The 23,612-nt window shown below is 39.2% G+C and overlaps 1 protein-coding gene across 1 annotated transcript in view; it reads right to left on the bottom strand.

Moving 5' to 3' along the window:
* LOC122542299 (histone acetyltransferase p300-like) overlaps positions 1–23,612 on the bottom strand; it is a 118,841-nt gene that overhangs the window by 57,329 nt on the left and 37,900 nt on the right. The window contains exons 3-9 of the mRNA XM_087978356.1: positions 9,874–10,050; positions 8,768–9,023; positions 7,266–7,379; positions 4,918–5,160; positions 4,525–4,633; positions 4,046–4,183; positions 59–180 (exon numbers count right to left, since the gene is read on the bottom strand). Of these exons, the coding sequence (XP_087834482.1) occupies positions 59–180; positions 4,046–4,183; positions 4,525–4,633; positions 4,918–5,160; positions 7,266–7,379; positions 8,768–9,023; positions 9,874–10,050 (1,159 nt within the window). The remainder of the gene's footprint in view (positions 1–58; positions 181–4,045; positions 4,184–4,524; positions 4,634–4,917; positions 5,161–7,265; positions 7,380–8,767; positions 9,024–9,873; positions 10,051–23,612) is intronic.

Raw genomic sequence — 23,612 nt, 5'->3', positions numbered from 1 at the left:
AGCTTTTTCATTTATCCCAAGGTAAAACTGCACTACAACCAAAATATCAAATTATTACTTGCCCTGCTGTTGGCAGACTCATACATGTCTCCTTCCACCTTTCGTGCATAAGCTACCAGGTTTTCCATTCGCCTGTCTTTCAATGCTGCCGGGTCAGGTGTTGGGAATATGGCTTGAACTCTGCATTCAGAGAACCAATGGTTACAAAATGTTTAATTGCACAAGTTGAAATGTTAAAATGATTTTTAATCAATTAATACAGCTTACAACATCAAATAAAAATAGCAGGCTCCTTAGATTTTCTTACAAGTTAAAAATCTGAAACTATCCAGACCATTCAGAAACCCTTAAAACATGTAACATTGAACATTAGATTAACTAGTATAGCACAGTATCATATTCAGCACAATTACACCTCACCACAACACAAAGATGTTTGGAACTTTCTCTCTATAAATGAGGATTGATAGCTTATTAATTGTTTATTTTAAATGTGAGATTGGTAGAGTTTGGTTAGTAAGGGTTGTGAATCTGTGGAATTCCCTGCACAGCGAAGCAGTTGAGACTAACTTATTGAATGTTTTTAAAGGGAAAGATAGATTTATGAACAGTAAAGGAATTAAGGATAATAGTGAGCAAGCGGATAACTGGAGCCGAGTGCACAAAAAGATCGCCATGATCTTACTGAATGGCAGAGTAGGCTCGATGGTCCAGATTTCTTATTTCTTACATTCTTATTTTACAGTACCATCTTAGGTACTAAGACACACGAAGTGCAGCATCTTCATTGACAGCTTTGTTATAGTGTAATAATGTCACCAACACATACCACCATATTAGGTACAGAGTACTTCAATACAATCCTTTGTTACAGAATGAGAAGTGACGAAAAAAGTTATGTTACAGCTATTTATAGTATGACCATAGGTCAGAAAAATAAGTTAAAAAGATAAACATCACAGTCTCTCTTCAAGGACTGTCTGCAACAGACCAGCACAGGGGGCCTCCATGTAGTCTAATCATTGGCTGTCGTCATGTACCACACTGGGCCACTGCTGCCACTTCACAGTGGGCTCTGGCATCCCCACTTCAGGTCGCTGGTAACTCCACCATTTTACACTGCTTTCTTACTGAAAGTACAGACCCTTAGTCAGAAGTCACAGGACATCAGGTCACAGTCCAAGCTGCTTCACTTGAAGGAGCAGTGCTCCAAAAGCTTATGATTTCAAGTAAATCTAGTGCCGTGTGACTTCTGACTTTGTTCACCCCAGTCCAACAGCTGCACTTCCACATATAGGCCATTAATGTAAGATAGTCGAAAAAATCCAACATGCAATTTAGAAGAAACTTCGAGAACGTGGACTTTGCAGCCAAACAAATAATAGATAGATTTAAAGTAAAGCTCGACTAAAATAAAAGGAAAATAAAAATAAAATGGCTGTGATAAAAGATTTGGATGAGGAAAGTTGAGAGGAAGCTTGATTAGTGTATCAACACCAATGTGGCCTTATTGGGCCAAATGGCCTACGTCTATGCCATATATATCCTGGTACAATAACTTCCCGGCTTTTGCAGTCTATTCCTCTGATCAAGCCAAGAAGCCCACGTATCCCTTTAAAAAATGTGTACTGCCACCTTCAAATGGTTTAAATAGATCCTGACCTATAGCACATCTTTAAAATTAATTTATTTTTGTATCATATCTCTCCAAACATCTTACCAAAATGCATCACTTCACCCCTCTCAATTTCATCCATGCATATGAACATTTCACCAGTCTATAAGTCTGTTACAATACTGATCAATACATACCACTCTTCTGACTCTTACTCATTTCTTGTCCTAATTGGCTGGGGTTTCTTTTTCTGGAGCTACGGAGGCTGAAGGGTGACCTTCTAAAGGTTTATAAAATCGTGAGGGACATGGATAGGATGAATAGCTAGAGTAGGGTAGGGAAGTCCGACATTAGAGTATATAGGTTTAAAGTGAGAGGGGAAAGATTTAAAAAGGAACCTGAGGGGCAACCTTTTCACACAGAGGTGCACATAAGGAACAAATGGAGGAGGCTGGTACAATAATAAGATTTTAAAAATATCTGGTTGGGTACATGAATAAAAAGGATGGAGGGGGATACGGGCCAAAAGCTAGCAAACAGGGACTTGTTCAGGGAATTTGTGTTGCAGACGTTTCGTCCCCTGTCTCGGTGACATCCTCAGTGCTTGGGAGCCTCCTGTGAAGCGCTTCTGTGATCTTTCCTCCGGCATTTGTAGTGGTTTGAATCTGCCGCTTCCAGTTATCAAGTTCCAGCTGTGAGTTGCAGTGGTCGGTATGTTGGGTCCAGATCGATGTGCACAGATTCAAACCACTACAAATGCCGGAGGAAAGATCACAGAAGCGCTTCACAGGAGGCTCCCAAGCACTGAGGATGTCACCGAGACAGAGGACGAAACATCTGCAACACAAATTCCCAGCTCGGCAAACAGAACCACAACAACGAGCACCCGAGCTACAATTCTTCTCACAAACTTTGGGACTAGTTCAATTTAGGATCTGGTCAGCATGGATGAGTTGGACTGAAGGATCTGCTTATATGCTGTATAACTCTATGACTATCTGACTGAACAGATCTAATTTGGAAGTCTTTGTGGTAGTGCTTGGAACGCGTTGCCAGCAGATGTAATAGAGGCAGACACAGCAGATTCATTTAAGATATGTGTGGACAGATGCATGAGTAGGTGGGGAGCAGATGGATACAGATGCTTCGGAATTGGGTGACAGGTTTAGACAGTGGATTTGGATCAGCTCAGGCTTGGACGGCCGAAGGGCCTGTACCTGGGCTGTAAATTTTCTTTGTTCTTTATCTTGGTAAGGGAAAGGTTAGAAGGTTAAGGGAGAGAAAAAATTACTTAAGTGTTAGGTCAGATGTACCCAAACAATTTGGCAAATGAAGGGATAAATGTGCTGCAGCTCAATCTGAGATAAGCATAACATGAAGAAATGTTTGCAGGAGATTAACTGTGTACGTTTCCAATATATAAAGTTAGATAGTACAGGTTATTGATGTTAGCTTGCAACAAGTTGCGATGACGAACAATTCATCCAGTTATCTGCATATTTAACAACCAAACGTGCAACCTTTGCAGATGAGTCACGTACTCAAGTGAGTGAAACTCAGTCAAAGTTTGGGGGGGGGGGGGGGGGGGGGGGGGGGGGTGGGCCTTCTTGTGGCATGGTGGTAACGTCCCTACCTCTGGACTGAGACAGCCGGTTCAAGTCCTAACTGCTTCAGAGATGTGGAAAAACAGCGTGATTAAAAAAAAGGTAAAATTAAAAAAACCTCAAACAACAAGTTGTGAAATTCAGGACCAACAATCACATCTTGTGAATTGCTTTCAGTTTCCTGAGTTGAATCATATCACTTGCATGGAAGTCATTGCCTTAAGTGGTTAAAGAATTATGCAGTGGAGTTATGTAATCAGGTCTTGAGGCAAAATCTGCCTTTGGTAATGGATAACCTGATGCTGGAAGATACAACAGGCCTGAGTAATCCAAATGGAAGAATCAGGTGGATTTCTGATTGATTATTTTCGTACGACTTTTGCTGGAGTTGCACTTGTGTGGGCATTGGGGGAACACAGATTTCAGATCCAGCTGAGATTACCCTGTCCAAATCAAAGTGGTTGCTTATACTCAAAAAGAAACAAGACTGCTAGTGAAACTCAGCAGGCCTGGGAGCATCTACAGGAAGAAAGCAGAGTTAACGGTTCAAGTCCAGTGGCTCTACATCAGTTTAGTTCTTGCTTCCTGTTAAAATTGATGAAGTGTGACACAAGAACCAAACTATTTTGAGTTTTTTCTGCACACAATTTAAAATCACCACCAGGAGGAAAAACACTGGTGGAAAGGAGATATAATTTGCAATAATATAAAAAACCATGTACATTAAGGCTACAAAATAACAATCATCCCAACTGTCGTGAATTAATCACTGTCATAGTGGCTAATTCTAGGTCCTCTATCAAATACACAGATGCTGAAAACTTACAGTTTGTGAACAAGATGATTGCGTAGGTCCTGAGTGACATCTTCATGCCATGATTTCCGAATGCCTGTACTGGTGGGGGGTGTTGCTGTTGGCACCGCGTTTAGATTACTAACATTTGTGCCGTCACTTAGCATTGGGCTGAAAGAATTAAAAGATGGTGAGAGTGATAGAATTTGTAAGAATTTTTAATGGGTAAGACTGCAAAGAATCAACTCTTCGCCTTTCATGTACTCCCCTCACAGATTTGATATCATTCTGTATTAAATGACGTGGTACAGATATTGACATTCATTTTTGAGTATTCATTTCACTGTCATGCAATAGAACTCTTTAGCCTGATCATAGTGAAGAAGGACAATTCACCTTTTGGTCAATAAAGTATTGGCACCCAAATTTATGCATGCATTTTTATATTACATGAAGTACTGCAGATGAAAAAGGAAAACTAAAACAAAGAGCAAGAACAAATCCAGACTTACTTGGGTGAGGTCATAGATGGCAACAGCATAGCATCATGCAGTAAGCTGGACTGCTGGCTAGGGGCTTGCACACCAACATTACTTCCATTCACACCCATTTGGCTGGAACCTGTAAAGCCAAAAAGATCATTAGAATTCTAAAATATTCTCCACTGGTGAAAATGTGATTAGTTCATAGGCAAACAGTAATATGCACTGTTGCCATTTTTCAAACACTGTTTTGGATACAAAAAAGTATAATATAAAGATGCAGTGAAATAAGTAATTTTGAAAAATTTAGCTTTTTTAAAAAAGTGATAGAGTACTGGTAGTGTTTAAACGCAACCACTATTTGGGAATGGATGATTATCACAAATCTAAGCTGCATCCATTTTGCATGCAGTTTGTACCTACCCATAGCATTCATAGGCCGCAGAGATTGGTGCCCCTGTGAAGCCTGAGACGATTGCTGGTTCTGCACCTGAGGTTGAGGCTGCATCTGGTTACCCTGATACGTGAGTCCAAGTGCTGCATAGGCTCTCTCTATAGAGCTCGGATCAATTTGACTGGTAGTGTTTAAACTTGGCGTGTTCTGCTGTCCAACTCCTACTGACCCTAACGAGTTTCCTAATCCTACAGCTGCTCCAGTTAGTAATGCTGTATAAAAATAAGAAAAACAACACAGGTCAAATTCTGAATTGAAGAACATCTTGAGACAGCCAAATTTCTATTAATAAATGAATTAATTGGGACTTGTGAATGACAATAACCCTAATACAAGCATGGGGTCTCCTGTGTGTAGCTATTACCTTGGCCCGCCAGTCAAAAATTTAAGGTCAGCAGACAGTACTCACTGTAATTGTAGGTGATGGTCTAGTGATATTATCACCAGACTACTAATCCAGGCCATGTGCTCGGGACCAGGGCTTGAATCCTGCCATAGCAGACGGTGGAATTTGGGTTCAATAAAAATTTAAGAGTCGAATTGATCATTAATTAGATTCATCATCTAATGACAATCATTAATCCATTGCTGATTGTTGGAAAAACCCATCTGGTTCACTAATGCCCGTGAAGAAGGGGAATGCCATCTTTACCTGGTCTGGCCTACATGCGAGTCTAGCCCTTCAAACTGTACTCTGGGCAATAAATGCTGGCCTAGCCAGTGATGACCTCACCCCACAAATGAATTAAAAAATTGTTTGCCTCACCCTTCACCTTGGCTGGCTAGTACTCAAATTTTTCTAACCGGAATACAGTTTTAAGATAATTAAGCAGTATTTCAAACAGCTTTCTTGAGGATTTGTAGGAAGCATCTACTATTTGTAAGTCAAATGCTTTAAGTCGCAGGTAGTATTGCTGAAATTTCCTTTTGTTAAATTGAGAGAACCGAAGTCTTTATTCCCTATAGCATCTTCACCACCATGATGCACGTTACCGTCCTTCAATTTACTATATCCTACAATCTCTCACTAATTACTCAAAAACACTGAAGCTTTGCTGTTCCCACTTTTCTCTGCAACTGGCCATGCTTTTTACCTGTATTTTCCATGGGTTTTTAAAAAAAATTACATTTCTGACTATGATCCAGTAACCAACCATTAAACTTCTTTAAGGCAAGTGATTAATAAATCTCTAAAATGGAAGCATTATAAATACTATAAATAGCCTTCATTTTGTTTTTACAGCCATAAAATCGCAACATCACCTAAGTGAGGTTTAAACTTCTACTGCTCCATCCACCAGGTTCACTTCCTTGGATTACCACATTCAGCAACCCATCCCTCCAACACATCACCATCATTTCAGATTGCTGACACAATGGTCAACCTCCACTACTCGCATAGTTTCAAATTCCTACCTGTTACTTTGATATCCATCTGCCCTTACTTCACGCCATTATATGCCTCCAATCACCCTTGCACACTCTAGACCATCTCACAATTGTTTGAAAACTGCATGAGCACATCCTCCTTGTCAGCTTTCTGGACTTCAAAACAAAAACAAGCTAAAATTTAATTCCCACCAAAATGCTGATACAGCCACAATTTGACCTTGCTCATACCTGTAACACCTCAAAATCTAGAACACTACATTTAAACTGATCATGAATCAGAAACTCTGATCATGTAATGGAGTAAAATGGAGTATTTTCGATCACAGTGGGAACATGAGTAGGAATACATGCAAAACTATCACAACACACTCAACAACAAATCACCTGTGTACACACACATCATAAACACAGAATCCCAAAACAGTTGCAAATAGAATATAAAACAGGAAAGAAAGCCAACATACAAGACTGGATCTCCTTAACTGGAGCCAGAGACAAATATTTTTCAATTAGAAAACAGTCAATCTTAGACTGACTCCTAAACAAATGAGACTTTGGCCTTGAAGTAACAAGGTTCACTTTAGCAGAATACTGTGAGCAAAACATTGTAATACAAGCCAGTCCTTAGGAAACAAGATTACACTGAAAATTTTGTACAATGGCATGAAAAATCCCTTTTCCATCAACTTGCCCTACAGCTTATAATCAAGGTTCCCAGAAGCAAATTTAAAAAGGCATTCCTCAAAAGTGGTGAAAATCATTAGTTTACTCTGAATCACCCTCATTATTTACTAAAACTGAAAATTTTTCTGTGAAGAAATTAGCAAATTCAAGGTTACTAATATCAAGTGTATATTTTGAAACACAGTTTCATTATAAATTTTAGACCATTCTTTTAGCAGACTTGGAAGGTAGACAGACTTACGTTGCTGGTTACGCTTGTCCCCAGCATTTTTCAGAGGGAGACAGACAGGGCAGTCATGCCTTGTGCAGTTCTTCCAGTGGGAGATGATCTGACGCGATGAAGCACAGTGTGCAACTGTGGGGGGATCAAGAACACAGAAACAAAATGTGGGCAAATAAATATGTCCATCAGAAAATACAACCAAGTCAAACTGAGGTGAAAAAGAAACTCAAGAGTTTAATTATAACCTTCATACCACCCCATATGATCATAGAATTAAATGTAAATTGAAAAAAGGTGCCCCTCACATCCATTTTAAAACCTTCTCCTCTCATCTTAAAAATACACCTTCTAGTTTTGAACTCCCTTATCTATGCCCTTCATGATTTTCTCAACCTCTACAAGGTCACCTCTCAACCTCCTAAGCTCTCATGAATCAAGTTCCAGCCTATGCAGCCTCTCTTTATAACTTAAATCCTCGAGTCCTGACAAAATCCTTGTAAATCTTTTCTGAAACCTCTCCAGTTTAACATTGTTCTTATAACAGGGCAACCAGAACTGTACACAGTACTCCCTCAAAAGTGGCCTCACCAATGCCCTGTACATCCACATGATGTCCCAATGTCAATATTCTATGGTCTGAGCAAAGACGGGCAAGCATACTAAATGCCTTCTTAACCAGCTTTTTGACATGTGACGCAAATTTCAAAGAACTGTGAACAGAGAGACCTGGGGTCCAGGTACAACACCACAACCCAGGGCCCTACCATTAGCTGTAAAAGTCATGTGCTTGTTTGTCTTACCAAAATGCAATATATCACATTTATCCAAACTAAACCCCACCTGCTACTCCTCAGCCTTCTGGCCCAATTGATCAAGATCCCTTTATAACCTTCAATGTCCACAATACCATCAATTTTAGTGTCATCTGCAAACTAACTAAGCATACCTCCTAAATTCTCATCCAAATAGTTTATGTAAATGATAAACAGTGGACCCAGCATCAATCCTTGCAGAACACTGCTAGTCACAGGTCTCCAGTCTGAAAAACAACCGTCTACCACCATCCTCTTTCTCCTACCATCAAGCCAACTTCGCATCCAATTGGCTGGCTCTCACTGAATCCATTGTGATCTAACCAGTCTACCATGTGGAGCCTTGTCAGAGATCTAACACTCTTTTTAGTCACAGTCTCAAAAAACTCAATCAAGTTTGAGAGAATTTCCCATGCACAAAGTCATACTGACTGTCACTAATGAGTTCTTGCCTCTCCAAACTGCATGTAAATCCTATCTCTCAGAATCCCCTCCAATAACTTACCCACCAAAGAAATGTAATTATTTAGCTAATGTAAATTCCCAAGTCAAACAATAGCCTCATTTGCTGAGTTTACGAAACTGGGAATTAAATAATGGCAAAGAAGTGGAGTGGGGGTGGGGGGTGGAAATATGTTTCAAATGATTTAGAAACAACTAAGAAATGATGTGCCCAATCTTCGTGACACTCATTCACTTTATACTCACCCTGACAGGATTTGCCAGCTTGACAGTGGGTCATATGATTCAGAACATTCTTCATGGTTCGGCAGTGTGGCAAGTTGCAGGGTCGCACCTCACCATTGGCTTGCTCCCGACGCTGGCATTTATGTGCATGTAAGAGCAGAACCAATTGTTGCTGGATGAGTTTTCGTTTCTCTGGATCTGCTGTGGGTGCAGAACCCATTCCCTGTCCTGGAGGCTGCCCTATTCCTCCTTGCTGCACTGAGGACGACTGCTGCGGCTTTAGAAAATAAGAGAGCATGCATTTAATAGAGCACCCTTCCTAACATCAGGATGTCTCAAAGCACTTTACAAGCAAAAATTCACATTCAAAAATAAAATGTAGCCAACGCTGCATTGTAGAACATAACAACCAAACTGCTCAGAGTTAGATCCCACAAGCAGAAATATTTCAGTTTAACTTCCCTTCTCTCACCAGATACCAAAACACAACACATTGAATACTACTTTGAAGTATCAACTATTCAGCTTTACAGCCTCTGCAATAACCAGAGATGAAATGCTACCACTGTGCCAAAATGTACATCGAAAAGAAAATGAGCAAAACCCTGCATACTAAATTTTTAGGGACTATATTTATTTTTAGCAGAAATGTTTTCTATTGGTGCTTTTGTCGAAGCCCTGATAATGGATTTCTTTGCATTTTAGTACTAACTATTAGTCACCAGCTCTTACAAGATTCCCTTCCTTCTAAATAACCATCCTCTTTCTGGATTCCTAATAATACTCACTATATGTACACAGGTGGAATTATCTTTGTTGGCATTATAACCAGAACAATGCTATAACTCACTCAGCAATGTGTGATGGTATAAGATGATTGATGCAAGGAACAGATGTCAAAGTCTTTTGACAGTCATTAAACACATACTAATGCTCACAAGTAGGACAAGTAGTCACAAACTTGTCCCTTAACAAGGCACCAACTTTAAAAATAAACAAACACATTCCTCTCGAGACTATACTTTTGCATTCACTGCTTTCATATTTTGGTCTTATTGCCCTTGCTTAAAAATAAAGTCAACAAGTTAGAAATTAAGGAAGGCAGAATTTGAGATAAGTGAACTCACCAAATTTTGCATCCCAGCAGCACCAGCAGGTTTCTTGTCCATTGTAAACTGAGGCAGACTGTTCCCTAGGCCACCTTTGCTTTGCATCTGCTGCCCAAGTCCACTGGCACCCAGTGTCTGACCAGGGTTCTGTCCGTATGGCTGGCCGTAAGGATTAGGGGTGCCTATCATGCCCATCTATTGATTTAAAAAAGTAAAATGAACTTCTGACACTTAGTATGGAATGCGAGACATTCATCTTGCTTCATTTAGTCTGAAAAGATTAGCTGAAAAGATTATGGTTAATTTAGAGGACAGACTACATGAAATCAAAATGCTTACAAATGATGAATTCTTAAAGTAAACATTTCAAGAACATTTGGAAAACCAAAAAGAAATTAGAAAGTTCAACATGAATGTAAAAGAAAGAATTGATGCAATGTTGGAAACTTTAAAGTCAGGATGACCAAGGAATGCAGAAACTTTCGGTTTAAGTTTGGCTTGGGAAATGAGTGTGCTTAAAGCAGCATTGCAAGCCTTTTCTGGTCAGAAGATGATCTATGGCTCAAAAGGGCATCCAGTGGCAGAAAGCAAATACTACGTTACAAAGCAACATAACACATTCTATAATACAGCTCACGGCCTGAATAAAATTCAGTTAGAGACAAAAACACTGGAGGTGAAACTAGGACTGAAGAAGGATTACACCCAAAACATTTACTTCTTCACCTCCTGATGCTGTTTGGCTTGTTGTGTTCTTTCAGCCTCCTGCTTGAATGAAATTCAAGTTAATTTTGAATGAGTAAACTCATTAGGTGCATTTTCGAACTTTGCTATGAATCAATTTTAAAACCTAATAAATTCTAGAAAGCAAAGCACATTTTCATTTGAACTTGAGGAATTACATCCAACATGTTACATAAAAAGTTCTCAGCGTATCAAGAAAAATCTCATTCCAATTTGCTTCAGTGTTTTAATAGCAATAAACTAAAATCTAACATGATTTTTACAAATGGCCAACTTGTTTGCAATATCTTTGACATTTGTGCAATGCAATTCCATGTTTGATAAATATTATATCCAAAATTTCATTGAACACTCTTATGGTAATAAGGTTACCATGAAGGGCTCCTCTTAGCCTCTCCCCTCATGCGGGGCATGATAATCAAGTTAAACCACCACCAGTCCTCTCTCTAATGACGTAGTAGCCCAATGATCTAGTAAGATTATGACGACTTTTTACAATAATGAGCAAAATAAAATAGCAAGCCTGACAGAAAATGGCTAACAGCCATCATTTACCTTTACCAGAAACATTTCATCTTAGAAGCAAGTGTAGACTCGGTGCGAGGGAGGGAGGAAAGAAATGAATCACTAATTACCATATTTACCCACTTTTCTACCTCCAAATGCACAATTATAAACAAATTTTCAGTGAATCCCAAGCATTACTGTGGACCACTTCAACATTACATAATTGCCTTAGGATCTTATTTATAATGTACACAGCTCAAATGAAACATGTGCAAGCTTTAAAACACTCATTTTAGTCATCGGTTAAACATTGACATGTAGTCACTAACTCCCCATACTCAAAATGCAACTCTAATTTCAGTGCAGATAAGTAAAAAGTAAAGTTGCCATTGTCCTACCAGACCACAGGACAGCTCTCTCATTAAAGAGACACATCTGGTGGTGGTTTAACTGGAGGGTCACCACACTTCATCTCAACCTCTCCCTTTGCTTGAAGAGTCATTCAATAGTTACCTCAGTTTTGTGTGGGAATTGAAATCATGCTGCTGGCATTACTCTGCATCATAAACCAGCCAATTGAGCTAACTGACCCCCAGTGCGTATATGACATTAAATCAAAATCAGTGACCTAGCAATGGTACTCAACTTTGAGGAAGTTATGAATTTATTCCAGTTTACGTTTTACTCTGAAGGTACAATGGTTGTAAAATTTGCTCAAATTAGAGAATAGCTCCCAATGTAAAACTAATATTGCTGGCCACTGATAAGGGCGTGGATATAGGTTTGCTTGCTGAGCTGAAGGTTCATTTCCAGTTGTTTCGTCACCCTACTAGGTAACATCTTCAGTGGGCCTCCAGGCGAAGCACTGCTGACGATTTCTGCTTTCTATTTACAGGTTTGCTTTTCTTTGGGTTGATGATGCCATGTGTTTGTTGAATGCGTTCCGGTTAGAATGCCATGCCTCTAGGGTCGCCTTAACATCCCAACTAGCCAAAAGAATAGCAGAGCACAACGGCCGCAGAATGCTTTGAGAAATGATTAACGATGCCCACAACAGAAATTTTACAACAAAAACCTTTACTCACTCATGCAAGAGACCATGAATGGACAGACACAATACAACAAGCCATAGACATAAGACAGCGACAAACACAGAAAATGAAAAAACTAGACCTGCAGAAAAAAACTAGACAAACTTTTACATAAAGTAACAACACTGACAACACAGAAGCATGGATAAAAAAAAATTTATCTGACCGACCCTTAACAGACAATGAAAAAGCCGTCTTAGTAGGATTAAATTACAACTGCCAGGATGTGGACAAGAAAGATTTCTTAACAGCATTAGACAAAACACTAAAAGACAACCAACTCATAGAAGAAACCCAGCAAACTATCAGACAGGTAGTCGCACCAACATTAAGCAGAAAAAAGGAAACACACTCAATACACAAAGAAAGCAACGGAAAGACTAAAAAAATTGTTATCCTACCTGCAGACAAATATGCTCGACAGTCATTCTAAGTCGAAAAGACTACATTGAGAAAGCAAACGCACTTACAGATACCAACGCTTACCAGCAAGTGGTGATAGACCCAACCCCACAACTAGAGAACCGAATCACAGCCCTACTCAAAAATCTTCAGAAATCTTAAATAAATAAGTTCCAAAAACGAAACCAGACAGATCCAACACACCACGCTTCCATGGATTACCCAAAATTCACAAACCAGGAGCTCCTCACAGACCCATAGTCTCACTACCTGGAACACTTACGGACTGGCCAAGTAGCTACACCAAAAACTAAAACACTTAGTAAAAGACTCACACCACTCCATCCACTCCACTCAAGAATTCTTGAAGACCAAAGACATTAAGATAGAAGAGGATGAAATAATGGTCTCCTTTGATGCAACAGCCCTCTTTACATCAAAAGGAAACACTGACTACACTATTAGAAGACCCAAAGACACATACACCCAACACTAGCTTCATCAGCAAGGACAGCATCGTCAAGCTAGTGGACCTATGCCGTACTACACACTTCACCTTCAACAACAAAACCTACAGACAAACCAATGGAATACCCATGAGATCTCCAATATCAGGGCTCTTAGCAGAGGCAGTAATGCAGAGACTCAAACAAACAGCTCTACCAATTATCCAACCCAAACTTTGGGTCCGCTACGTGGATGACACCTTTGTCGTCACAACGAAACAAATTAGAGGAAACCTTCAAGACCATCAATAATACCCTTACTGGCATAAAATTCACTAGAGGAGGAAAACAACAACAAACTGCCATTCCTAGATGTCACAATACAGCAAACAGCCAATGGGGAACTTCAAACCAGCAACTACAGGAAAACAACACATATGGACCAAATATTGAACTACAGAAGCAATCTTCCCAACACCCACAAATGAAGCTGCATCAGAACATTATTTCAACGAGTCAACACACACTGCAGTACACAGAAACTACGCAGAGCAGAGGAAAATCACTTATACCGTGTACTCAAAAAGAATGAGTACCCAATGAACACAGTCCACCGATTTCTCAGCAACAAATGGGTACACAATGAACACAGTGCACTGATTTCTCAGCAATAAACCCAAACAAGCAGTAAACGCACCCAGAAACCCTAGCCACTCTCCCCTACAAAGACATCTTGGAAATGACTGCCAGACTACTCAGATCTCTTGGCATCACAGTAACCCACAAACACACTAAAACAGCAGCTAATGAACTTGAAAGACCATATACAGACAACAAGCAAAACTAATGTCATTTACAAAATACCGTGCAAGAAGTGTAACAAACACTACATTGGACAAACAGGCAGAAAACTAGCCACCAGGATACATGATCAACTAGCCACAAAACAACATGACCCCCTCTCACTAGCGTCCTTATGTACAGATAAGGAAGGACACCACTTCGACCGAGACAATGCATCCATCCTAGGACACGCACGAGAATTTCTCAAAGCATGGCATTCCAACCGGAACTCTATCAACAAACACATCAAATTAGAAACCATCTACCACCCTGAGAAAAAGAACAGGAAATGACATCACCGCAGGAAATGGAATCACCAAACCAAACTTTTAAACAGAAAGCAGAAATCAGCAGTGCTTTGCCTGGAGGCCCACTGAAGATGTTACCTAGTAGGGTGACAAAACGTCTGGAAGTGAACCTTCCAGTTCAGCAAGTAAGCCTACATGCAGAACTCAACCTGAGCTACAAATCTTCTCAAAACTCACTAAGACCTACAAGGGCCTTCTGGGATAAAATTTACATAACATTGACAGCAAATGAATATTCACTACTATTTCACCTTAATGTTGTATATTTCAAAACAGTCACTTCTGACAAGTTGAAAAGGACAACACACGAGTGTGCATTCATTGGTGTTTTACCCATCTTAAGGCATTTTTGTACCAAACAATTTCCAGCTTCTAGTCTGTTTTTTTTAAGAAACCAGAAAACCAAATTCTTCACAACATATGGACATTTTTAATGCACTTCTGCTGAAAGTAGGCAGAACAGTTTTTTAAAATGCTAATTTAGTAAGAAGCCCATTTTAATAATTCATTAATAAAGAAAGTACACAGTATAGCTGAATTTTCAATCTTGATGTATTGTGGGGAAGCAGTAAAAGCGAGAGAGTAAGTTCACTGGAATATTACGTGCTACCTAGCAACTCTCTGATTTAGGGGTGGATGCCAGAGCTAGTTTTTGGCTATCTAGCCAACTGTTGCATGATGCAAAAAAAAGGAAAGACAGGAATAAGCAAAATCTGAAAACCTAAAGCAATGAACTGACAAGAGAAACTTAAAAGTCAACATCTGTAAAAGAATATGCATAGATCTTTACAGCCACTGAAAACTACTATTCAAACATTTCCACGTTTCTCTTGGTTACTAGTGAGCACAAAGCAAACTAATAAAACTAGAAAGGTATTCAATTTGCAGATTACAAGCTTATGGCACAATTGGGGTACACTGGCAAGACAACAGTATAAAATCCTATTAAAAAATGGCTGCATGTATTGGGATCAAGGCAAAATGCTGCAGAAAATCTAAACCTGAAATGTAAAAAGAAATGCTCAATTAAATAGCAGATTAGGAGGTAGAATTTGTGAAAAGAAAGAGACAACTTTACATTGTCTGGGACCTCTTAGCAAACCTGGAAAGTGTTACAGGTGCAAGCAGGCAAGTGGAAATATGAAGAAAACAAAACAGAAAGTCTGTTATAGTTTGTGATAAGGCAGGATAACAGGACGCAAAAGAAAAAAAAATGGTTCTACAGAGAATTTTGATGGCAATGATCCGAAACTGCTGAACTTAACGTTGAGTAGATGGCTATTAAATGCCTGCATGAACGATGATACATCGTCCCTTGCGTATCTGTTGAGTATTACTGTGACAGCGTAGGAGACAGACGACAGAGAGGTTTAAGATAAAGGAATCCAAATCACAAACAATAAGAACAGGGTCACTTGTGGACTGAGCAGAATTGATGAGTAAGGCAATCTCTACTATATAATCTGTGCTTGGTGCCCCAATGTAACGATCACTGTGTGTAACTAAAATAATACAGCAAGAGTTCAAGTTAATTATATTAAAGTTTTTAAAAACCTATATATTTAGACAACATGACACTTGCACACAAAGGTCAACAAGTAGCAACTGCAAATAATGAAACAACTAGTTAATAATGTTTTGCTGAAGATGATAGAGAATAGAACATAATCCAGCATCCTTAGAGTTCTGCAATGCAGACAGGTCAAATACAGCACTGAGAAAAGATTCTTGATCTGAAACATGAATCATCATCTTCCTCCACAAATGCTTCCACAGCATTTTGTTTTTATTTCAGATACAGCACTCCTTCAGTAGAATAATTTAGATTTTATTACGAATTGAAATATTGGAATGCAACTTGAATTCTCAACCTTCTGAGTCAGAACATATAGCAGTCTGGTTACAATGGTGGAGTGTACAGCATTTGGATATTTGTAACAGCTACAGTAATATATACAGTTGTACTCAGAAGTTTATCTCCAACACTTCAGATTTTTCTTATTTGGGGACTGCCCTCTCACTATTTACATCAATATAACGAAGGAGGGTAAAGATGAGTAGCAGAGAGACAGATTTATTATTAAACGATTTAAATTTTGAGCAAATCATACATATTTGTATACCATACAAAGATCGGACCTGTTATCAGGGACAGTTCTTTTCTGAAGCCTTAAAAGTACTTTGTTTTGATGGGGAGGCAAGTCTACGGGCACTAACTATGCTCCAGATCCATAACCAGGCGTATGTTCCGAAGACAACTGATGCAGCAGTTCCTTGCATTTCTACAGCCCAGTTAATAGAGAGAAAAAAAAAACAAAGACACCTCAAAAGACATGAATAGAATAGATGCACAACAAAAGGAGCAAAATTGGGAGTGATCAGAGGTTTGGTCAAAGAGCTGGACTTTAAAAAGTGAAGGGACAGTGAGTCTTAGGCAGGTAATTACATTTAGCACGCTATTCAACAGTGACAGGCTGCAGACATGCCAGATCCTATATATAGGAGAGGAGCTCTTTCTAAAATAGCATATTGAATAACAAGCTGGGTAAGTTGTATTAATTGTCATCCCTCCTTCTGCACATATTCTAAATTAACTCTAAACAGAGTTAACCATCACTTGTTCAATTAACATTGCTGAAGCATGTAAGAAGTCTGATTGAGTCAGAGATGTGAAACAGACCCTTCAGTCCAACCTGTCCATGCGACCAGATATCCCAACCCAATCTATTCCCAACTGCCAGCACCCGGCCCATATTTCTACAAACCCTTCCTATTCATATATCCATCCAAATGCCTCTTATATATCTACCACTTCCAAGGCAGCTCATTGCATACTCGCACCACCCTCTGCGTGGAAAAAATGGCCCCTTAGGTCTCTTTTACATCTTTCCCCTCTCACCCTAAACCTATGCCCTCTAGTTCTGGACTCCCCCACCCCAGGGAAAAGACTTTGTCTATTTACTCTATCCATGCCCCTCAATTTTGAAAACCTCTATAAGGTCACCCCTCAGCCTCCGACACTCCAGGGAACAGCCCCAGCTTGTTCAGCCTCTCCCTGTCGCTCAAATCCGCCAGCCCTGGCAACATCCTTGTAAATCTTTTCTGAACCCTTTCAAGTTTCACAAAATCTTTCCAAAAGGAAGGAGACCAGAATTGCACGCAATATTCCAACAGTGGCCTACCCAATGTCCTGTACAACTGCAAAATAACCTCCCAACTCCTGTACTCAATACTCTGACCAATAAAGCAAAGCATACCAAACACCTTCTTCACTTTTCCTATCTACCTGCAACTCCACATTCAAGGAGCTATGAACCTGCACTCCGAGGTCTCTTTGTTCAGCAACCCTCCCTAGGACCTTACCATTGGCCGAATGGCCTTACTTCCACTCCAATGTCTTATGTTCTTATTAAGTGTATAAGTCCTGCTAAGATTTGCTTTCCAAAATGCTTTCCAATTCCACGCATTTATCTGAATTAAACTCCATCTGCCATTTCTCAGCCCATTGGCCCATCTGGTCCAGATCCTGTTGTAATCAGAGGTAACTCTCTTCGCTGTCCACTACACCTCCAATTTTGGTGTCATCTGCAAACTTACTAACTGTACCTCTTATGCTCGCATCCAAACCATTTATGTAAATGACAAAATGTAGAGGACCCAGCACCGATCCTTGTGGCACTCCTCTGGTCACAGGCCCTCCAGTCTGAAAAAAAATCCTCCACCACCACTCTGTCTTCTACTTTTGAGCCAGTTCTGTATCCAAATGGCTAGTTCTCCCTGTATTCCATGAGATCTAACCTTGCTAATCAGTCTCCCATGGGGAATCATGTCGTTGCTGGAATTGCTATTCAATGTTTTAAAATTATATGTAGTAGTAGCAGCAGTGCCCTTATCAAATCGCCAAATGGCTATTTTATGGAAACAAATTCAAATACTTCGATACATTATCATGATTTGAAGGGGAAACAGACATGCAACATTATGGACAGTTCAAAAGAGTATTGTAAATATTTTCAACGGTAATATTGTAAATGCCTGCATTTTAACACCTGCACATTATGCTCAATGCTGATTATCTCAATGAGGTATTCAGAGTGTGTGAAATTGCTCATCCAAATTTAAACACACTAATATTATGCAATCTACATCAAATTCGATAAAGTGAACTTTTTGAGTAATAAAACATCATTTAGCACAATCACAGAATGTGACATAATTCAGTTTGTAAACTTTACTTTAGGATTTTGGGATCTCTCCAAGGCAACTATTGGTTGACCATCCCAAACTGATCTTGATCTGAGTGATTTGCTAGGCCACGTCAGAGTGCAGTATATATTGCTGCTGTTTACAACTCAAGACACTTACTCCACAGAAATGGCCCATCATATCCACTGGTCAACAAAGATCTGACTACACTAATCCCAACTTCCAGCTCACCCCCCTGGAGATATGACAACACAGTGAATACCCAAATGCTACTTAATTAGTGAGTTTCTAACTCAACCACTCTTTCAAACAGTAAATTCCAGACTCCCACCATCCTGAGTGAAAAACAATTCCCCTCAACTCTCTTCTTACCTTAAATCTATGGCACTTTGCTATTGACAGACAGAGCTAGTAAGGATGGCTATTTATGACGTCTAAAGGCCAATTGCAACAATGGCTTTATGGTTACCATCACCGAGACTAGCTTTCAAATCCAGCTTTTATTAATTGAATTTAAATTCCATAAGTAACTGAGGTGGGATTTGAGCCATTGCTCCTGGAGTACCATAGAGGCCCTTTAATTTCTTGTCCAATGCCATTACCATCATATCATTGTATCCTCTATTTTCTCTAACACAAAGCTCAGAATGATTAGTGAAAACTTATACACTTTCAGAACTTAGGTCTACACTTATCAAAAATAGGGAGGTTAGCAATCCTGGAAGGAAGATTTACGCCTGAAACGTTGATTCTCCTGCTCCTCGGATGCTGCCTGACTGGCTGTGTTTTTCCAGCACCACACTCTTTGAGCACTGCAGATGCTGGAGATCAGAGTCTGCTTCTCCCAGGTTAGAAACTTTTACGATTTTTAAAATCCTTACAGAAACTGCATGCATTTGGATATTGGGCTTGATGGTGGGTCAAAAAATACTTGCTTATTTTTAAAAATCCATGTCCAGGATGCAGTCATTTCTGACAAGATCAGCATTTTGTGCTCATCTCTAACTGCTCTTCGAGGGGGTGAGGAGCTTACATCTTGAACTACTGCATTCTACGAGCAACAGGCAATCTCAACACTTGAAAAATTGACATTTGGACATGGTAACTGGGAAAGAAAAATATCTTTAAAGAAAAGAGCACCCATTTGGGCAATATGGCAGAGTATCAAGAGGACTGTAGAATTTTACTTCAGTACATTGAATAAGCAATTTAAAAAAAGGAAAATTAGTGTAGTTGTGTGATAATTAGCTTCCTAAATTCAATCTTTACAAGGTCACCCAAAATTCTGTCACCTCACACCAAGTCTCGTTCCTCTGAGGTCACAAGTCGCCTCCTGACTGACCAATGTCTTATCCATAACTTTAAATCTAAGTTCTTGTGCTTCCCTATCTTTGTAACTCTCCTTCAGCTCCACAACCCTCTGAGATCTCTATACTCCTCCAATTCTGGCTTCTTTAATTCCCAATTTTAACTGCTTCACTGTTGCTATGAGGAGAGGATGGACAAACTTGAATTGCTCTCATTGGAGGTTGAGGGGCATAGAAAATTATGACAGGCATGGATAGGGTGGACCAAGGTGGAAATGTCAAATACTAGAAGACACATTTGTTTGGCGCGGGGGGGGGGGGGGGGCACAAGTTTAAAGTAAATATGAAAGGCAAATTTTGTTTCTACAAAGAGGGTGGTAGGGGCCTGAAATGAACTGCCAGGGTGGGGGGGTAGAAGCAAATACGCTAGCAATGTTTAAGAGGCATTTAGACACAGACAGGGAATACAGGGATATGCACCATGTGCAGGCAATTAGGATCAGTTTAGAATAGCCTCATGGTCAGCACAAATACAGCAGATTGAAGGGTGTGACTGTGTGCTGTACTGTTCTATGTTCATGAAGTTTAACTTATTGAAAATTTTAAAAACGGTGACAACAGTTACAATTATACACTGGCTCCAGATGATCAGTTTAAAGGTTTGCATAATATTACTTGAGGGAGATAATAACTGAAGCTACAAGCTAATACAGCATTATTTGGTCATTTGTCATCAAATACCTAAATCTGAGATTATTAATGAAAACTATAAATGTTTAAAAGCAGTCTTTTATTAACCTATTTACCACTGGTACTTGCTGCTGTTACACATTATAATTTGTGCATGCTGTAACTCGCATACTATGCTGCGTGAGCATGTGCTGGTATTAGGATTTCAACATAATTCTTAAGATATCGTGAAGAAACTTTCCAACCTGTAATTGAGAATGATAGCACAGAGTATTGCAAAAATAGAATGCAATTTTTGATACTATTTGTAGAATTCCTAGTGTACTAACAAATTAAGTGCTGTTAAAAGCTTATCAAAAATATTTCCAAACTATTCCTATTCATTTTAACATACATTTTATTTTTTAAATAACCAATGAAGTGAACATGATTAGGAAATGGGAAGGGAGAGAGAGAAAATAAAAAGACAACATTTCTTTGGACTACATGGACAACAGATGGTACCTGCACCTCCACGTAAGAACAAAGGAGGAGAACCCCTCTCACTAAGCTCAGCAGCCAACAGCCATGCTAATCCCAGCCCCAGATTCATGCACAGCCACTCAACTGCAAGAGAGTTGCTCTGCCCAGGGCATACTTTCATTGTTTAAAGAGATTCTGTCCCTTAGGAACCAACAACAGAATAAAGCTATGTTTCATCATTTTACACGATAGTTGCTACAAATTCACTGAGTAGTATGCACACAAGCAGTCCTCATTCCCTTTGTGCCCTTCAAAAGCAAACAAAGAGGTCAAAGAAATACACAAAAGCCAAACTTTTCCCTTTTATTTGAAGATGATCAGCATCCAATTAGTTTTCAGCTATAATGAATTTAACATTTGGCAGAGTTCAGCTAAAAGATAAAATAAGTAGAAGAGCCTGGAAGTTAAGGTGTTATTAATATTTCAAATTATAATACTTAGTCTGACATTTAGAAGACAGATGTCTGAATCACATCATGTAAGTTCAAAACATTTTAACAAGAACCCACACTCAATTTAGCAAATTTAAATAAATGCTTCCTTGATGAAGATTAATATATTCAAAATCCAAAACATTCTTACAGACAAGACACTAAAGTGACAACTGGATAGCATCAACCAAACTTATGACCTGTATTGTTGAAGATAAATTTCCTAGGAGAAAGTGAGGACTGCAGATGCTGGAGACCAGAGTTGAAAAATGTGGTGCTGGAAAAACACAGCAGGCCAGGCAGCATCCGAGGAGCAGGAGAATCGACGTTACGGGCATAAGCCTTTCTTCAGGAAATTTCCTGAAGAAGGGCTTATGCCCGAAACGTCGATTCTCCTGCTCCTCGGATGCTGCCTGGCCTGCTGTGTTTTTCCAGCACCACATTTTTCAACAAAGATAAATTTCCTGTCAAACGAAATCAGCTTTTATGTTGCTCATCAACATGTCCACAGACCATCCTGTCATGATATCCAAAAAAATGGATACACCAGAGGTGAAGAGCGAGTTCTGCAATTTTCATACTATATTTTCAAACCCTATTGACAAATACGATTGTGAAAAATCTGCACTATTTACAAAAACAAACAATATCTCCCAAAGACTGCTATTTCACAGTAATCTGAGCACTAAGAACTATGGAAACAAGTACTAGTCCAATGATCTAGCTGCATTTTAAATCTAGAATTAGACATGAAGGATGGGCAAGGTATTGATGGGTTGTAGTATCACAACACAAGGCATTCATTTAAATAGTAGGAACAAGATTTAAGAGATTGAAATAACATCTCTACCAGCTTCTTTTTTTTTAGCTTTGACTGTATCAAGTGAAATATATTGTACTCATTTTCCTATCTGTCCACAATGCATATTGCATCGCTAAGAAGTAGTACTACTAATAACTCCAGCTTCCAAATATTTTTTTTAAAACAAAGTCCCTGATTTTTAGGAGGAGTCAATTTATGCAGATTAAGAATCTAATTTTATCTATTTTATTTATTCACATTTCATCTTTTTTAAACTTCTATTAATCTTTGATTAAAACAAAACTATAGTAAATGAAAATCACTTTTGAATAATTTCACTGGTCAGAAGTCACTGTGTAACTTTTCAATTTTCATATCGCATCTTCTGGGTGGCATGGTGGCTCAGTGGTTAGCACTGCTGCCTCACAGCACCAAGGACACTTGTTCGATTCCAGCCTTGGGTGACTGTCAGTGTGGAATTTGCACATTCTCCCTGTGTCTGCATGGGTTTCCTCCAGGTGCTCTGGCTTCCTCCCACAATCCAAAGATGTGCAAGTCAGGTGAATTGGCCAAGCTAAATTGGTGAATTGGGTTACTCTTCAGAGGGTTGGTGTGGACTGGTTGGGCTGAAGGGCCTGTTTCTACACTATTCAACATTAGATTAGATTCAATTCCCTATAAAGTCCAACTTTATCAGAATGATGCTGTGACATTGGAAATACTCATTCCGGGTAAATAATACGCCTTAAATGCTAGTTTTCTGTAACTGTCAGCTGATGAAAAGAATACTGCTAGATTGTCAGAACTCTTTCCAACATTTAGTACTCAAATTGCAAGAGCAACTGACCATGTTCTTCACTCTGTCAGCTCTAAGCCAGCAGTTTCAATGTTCAACGCTGAGAAGTGGTCTTCACCATTCTGAATAAGGGACACTGGAGCTGAAATGTTAACTGATTTCTCTCCACAGATGCCACATCTGGAGATTTTCCAAAGATTTCTGTTTTTGTTTCAGTATTTGATAGCTAGGTCTGCAATAACTTTCTCTAGCACTCTATAGAAGCTCTACGTTGTTTTATTTGCAATATTGGTCAATTTTAAGATTAAATATTTCGATTAGATTTGTGAGTAGCTGAATCACAAATTAAAGAAAATACATTGAATAATTTCCAATTCCATTTGCAATGCAGTCATTTGAAGCCATTAGTATGTGAAGATACTACCACCGCTGCAATTTTTAACAATTAAAGGTCTATTTATTGCTTGGGTATGGTTATTGTGGGTATACATGAGATTGACTTTAGTCAGCTTTATTTTATTATGTAGAGGTAGAATGTCTGGGATTGCTTATCAGTCATAACAACAGCAGTTTACTTAGTTTTCAATCCAAGTGCCTTTAAAACAGAACAAAGTTCTTAGACACATAAACAAGATCTGAAAATACTTGGGAAAAGATTAGAA

The sequence above is a fragment of the Chiloscyllium plagiosum genome, unplaced genomic scaffold (genome assembly GCF_037043375.1).
Source record: "Chiloscyllium plagiosum isolate Xiang-an unplaced genomic scaffold, Cpla_swu_hap1 HiC_scaffold_33, whole genome shotgun sequence".
NCBI lineage: Eukaryota > Metazoa > Chordata > Chondrichthyes > Orectolobiformes > Hemiscylliidae > Chiloscyllium > Chiloscyllium plagiosum.
Note: the sequence above shows the minus strand (reverse complement) of the source record. Positions and strands in the feature narration are given on the sequence as shown.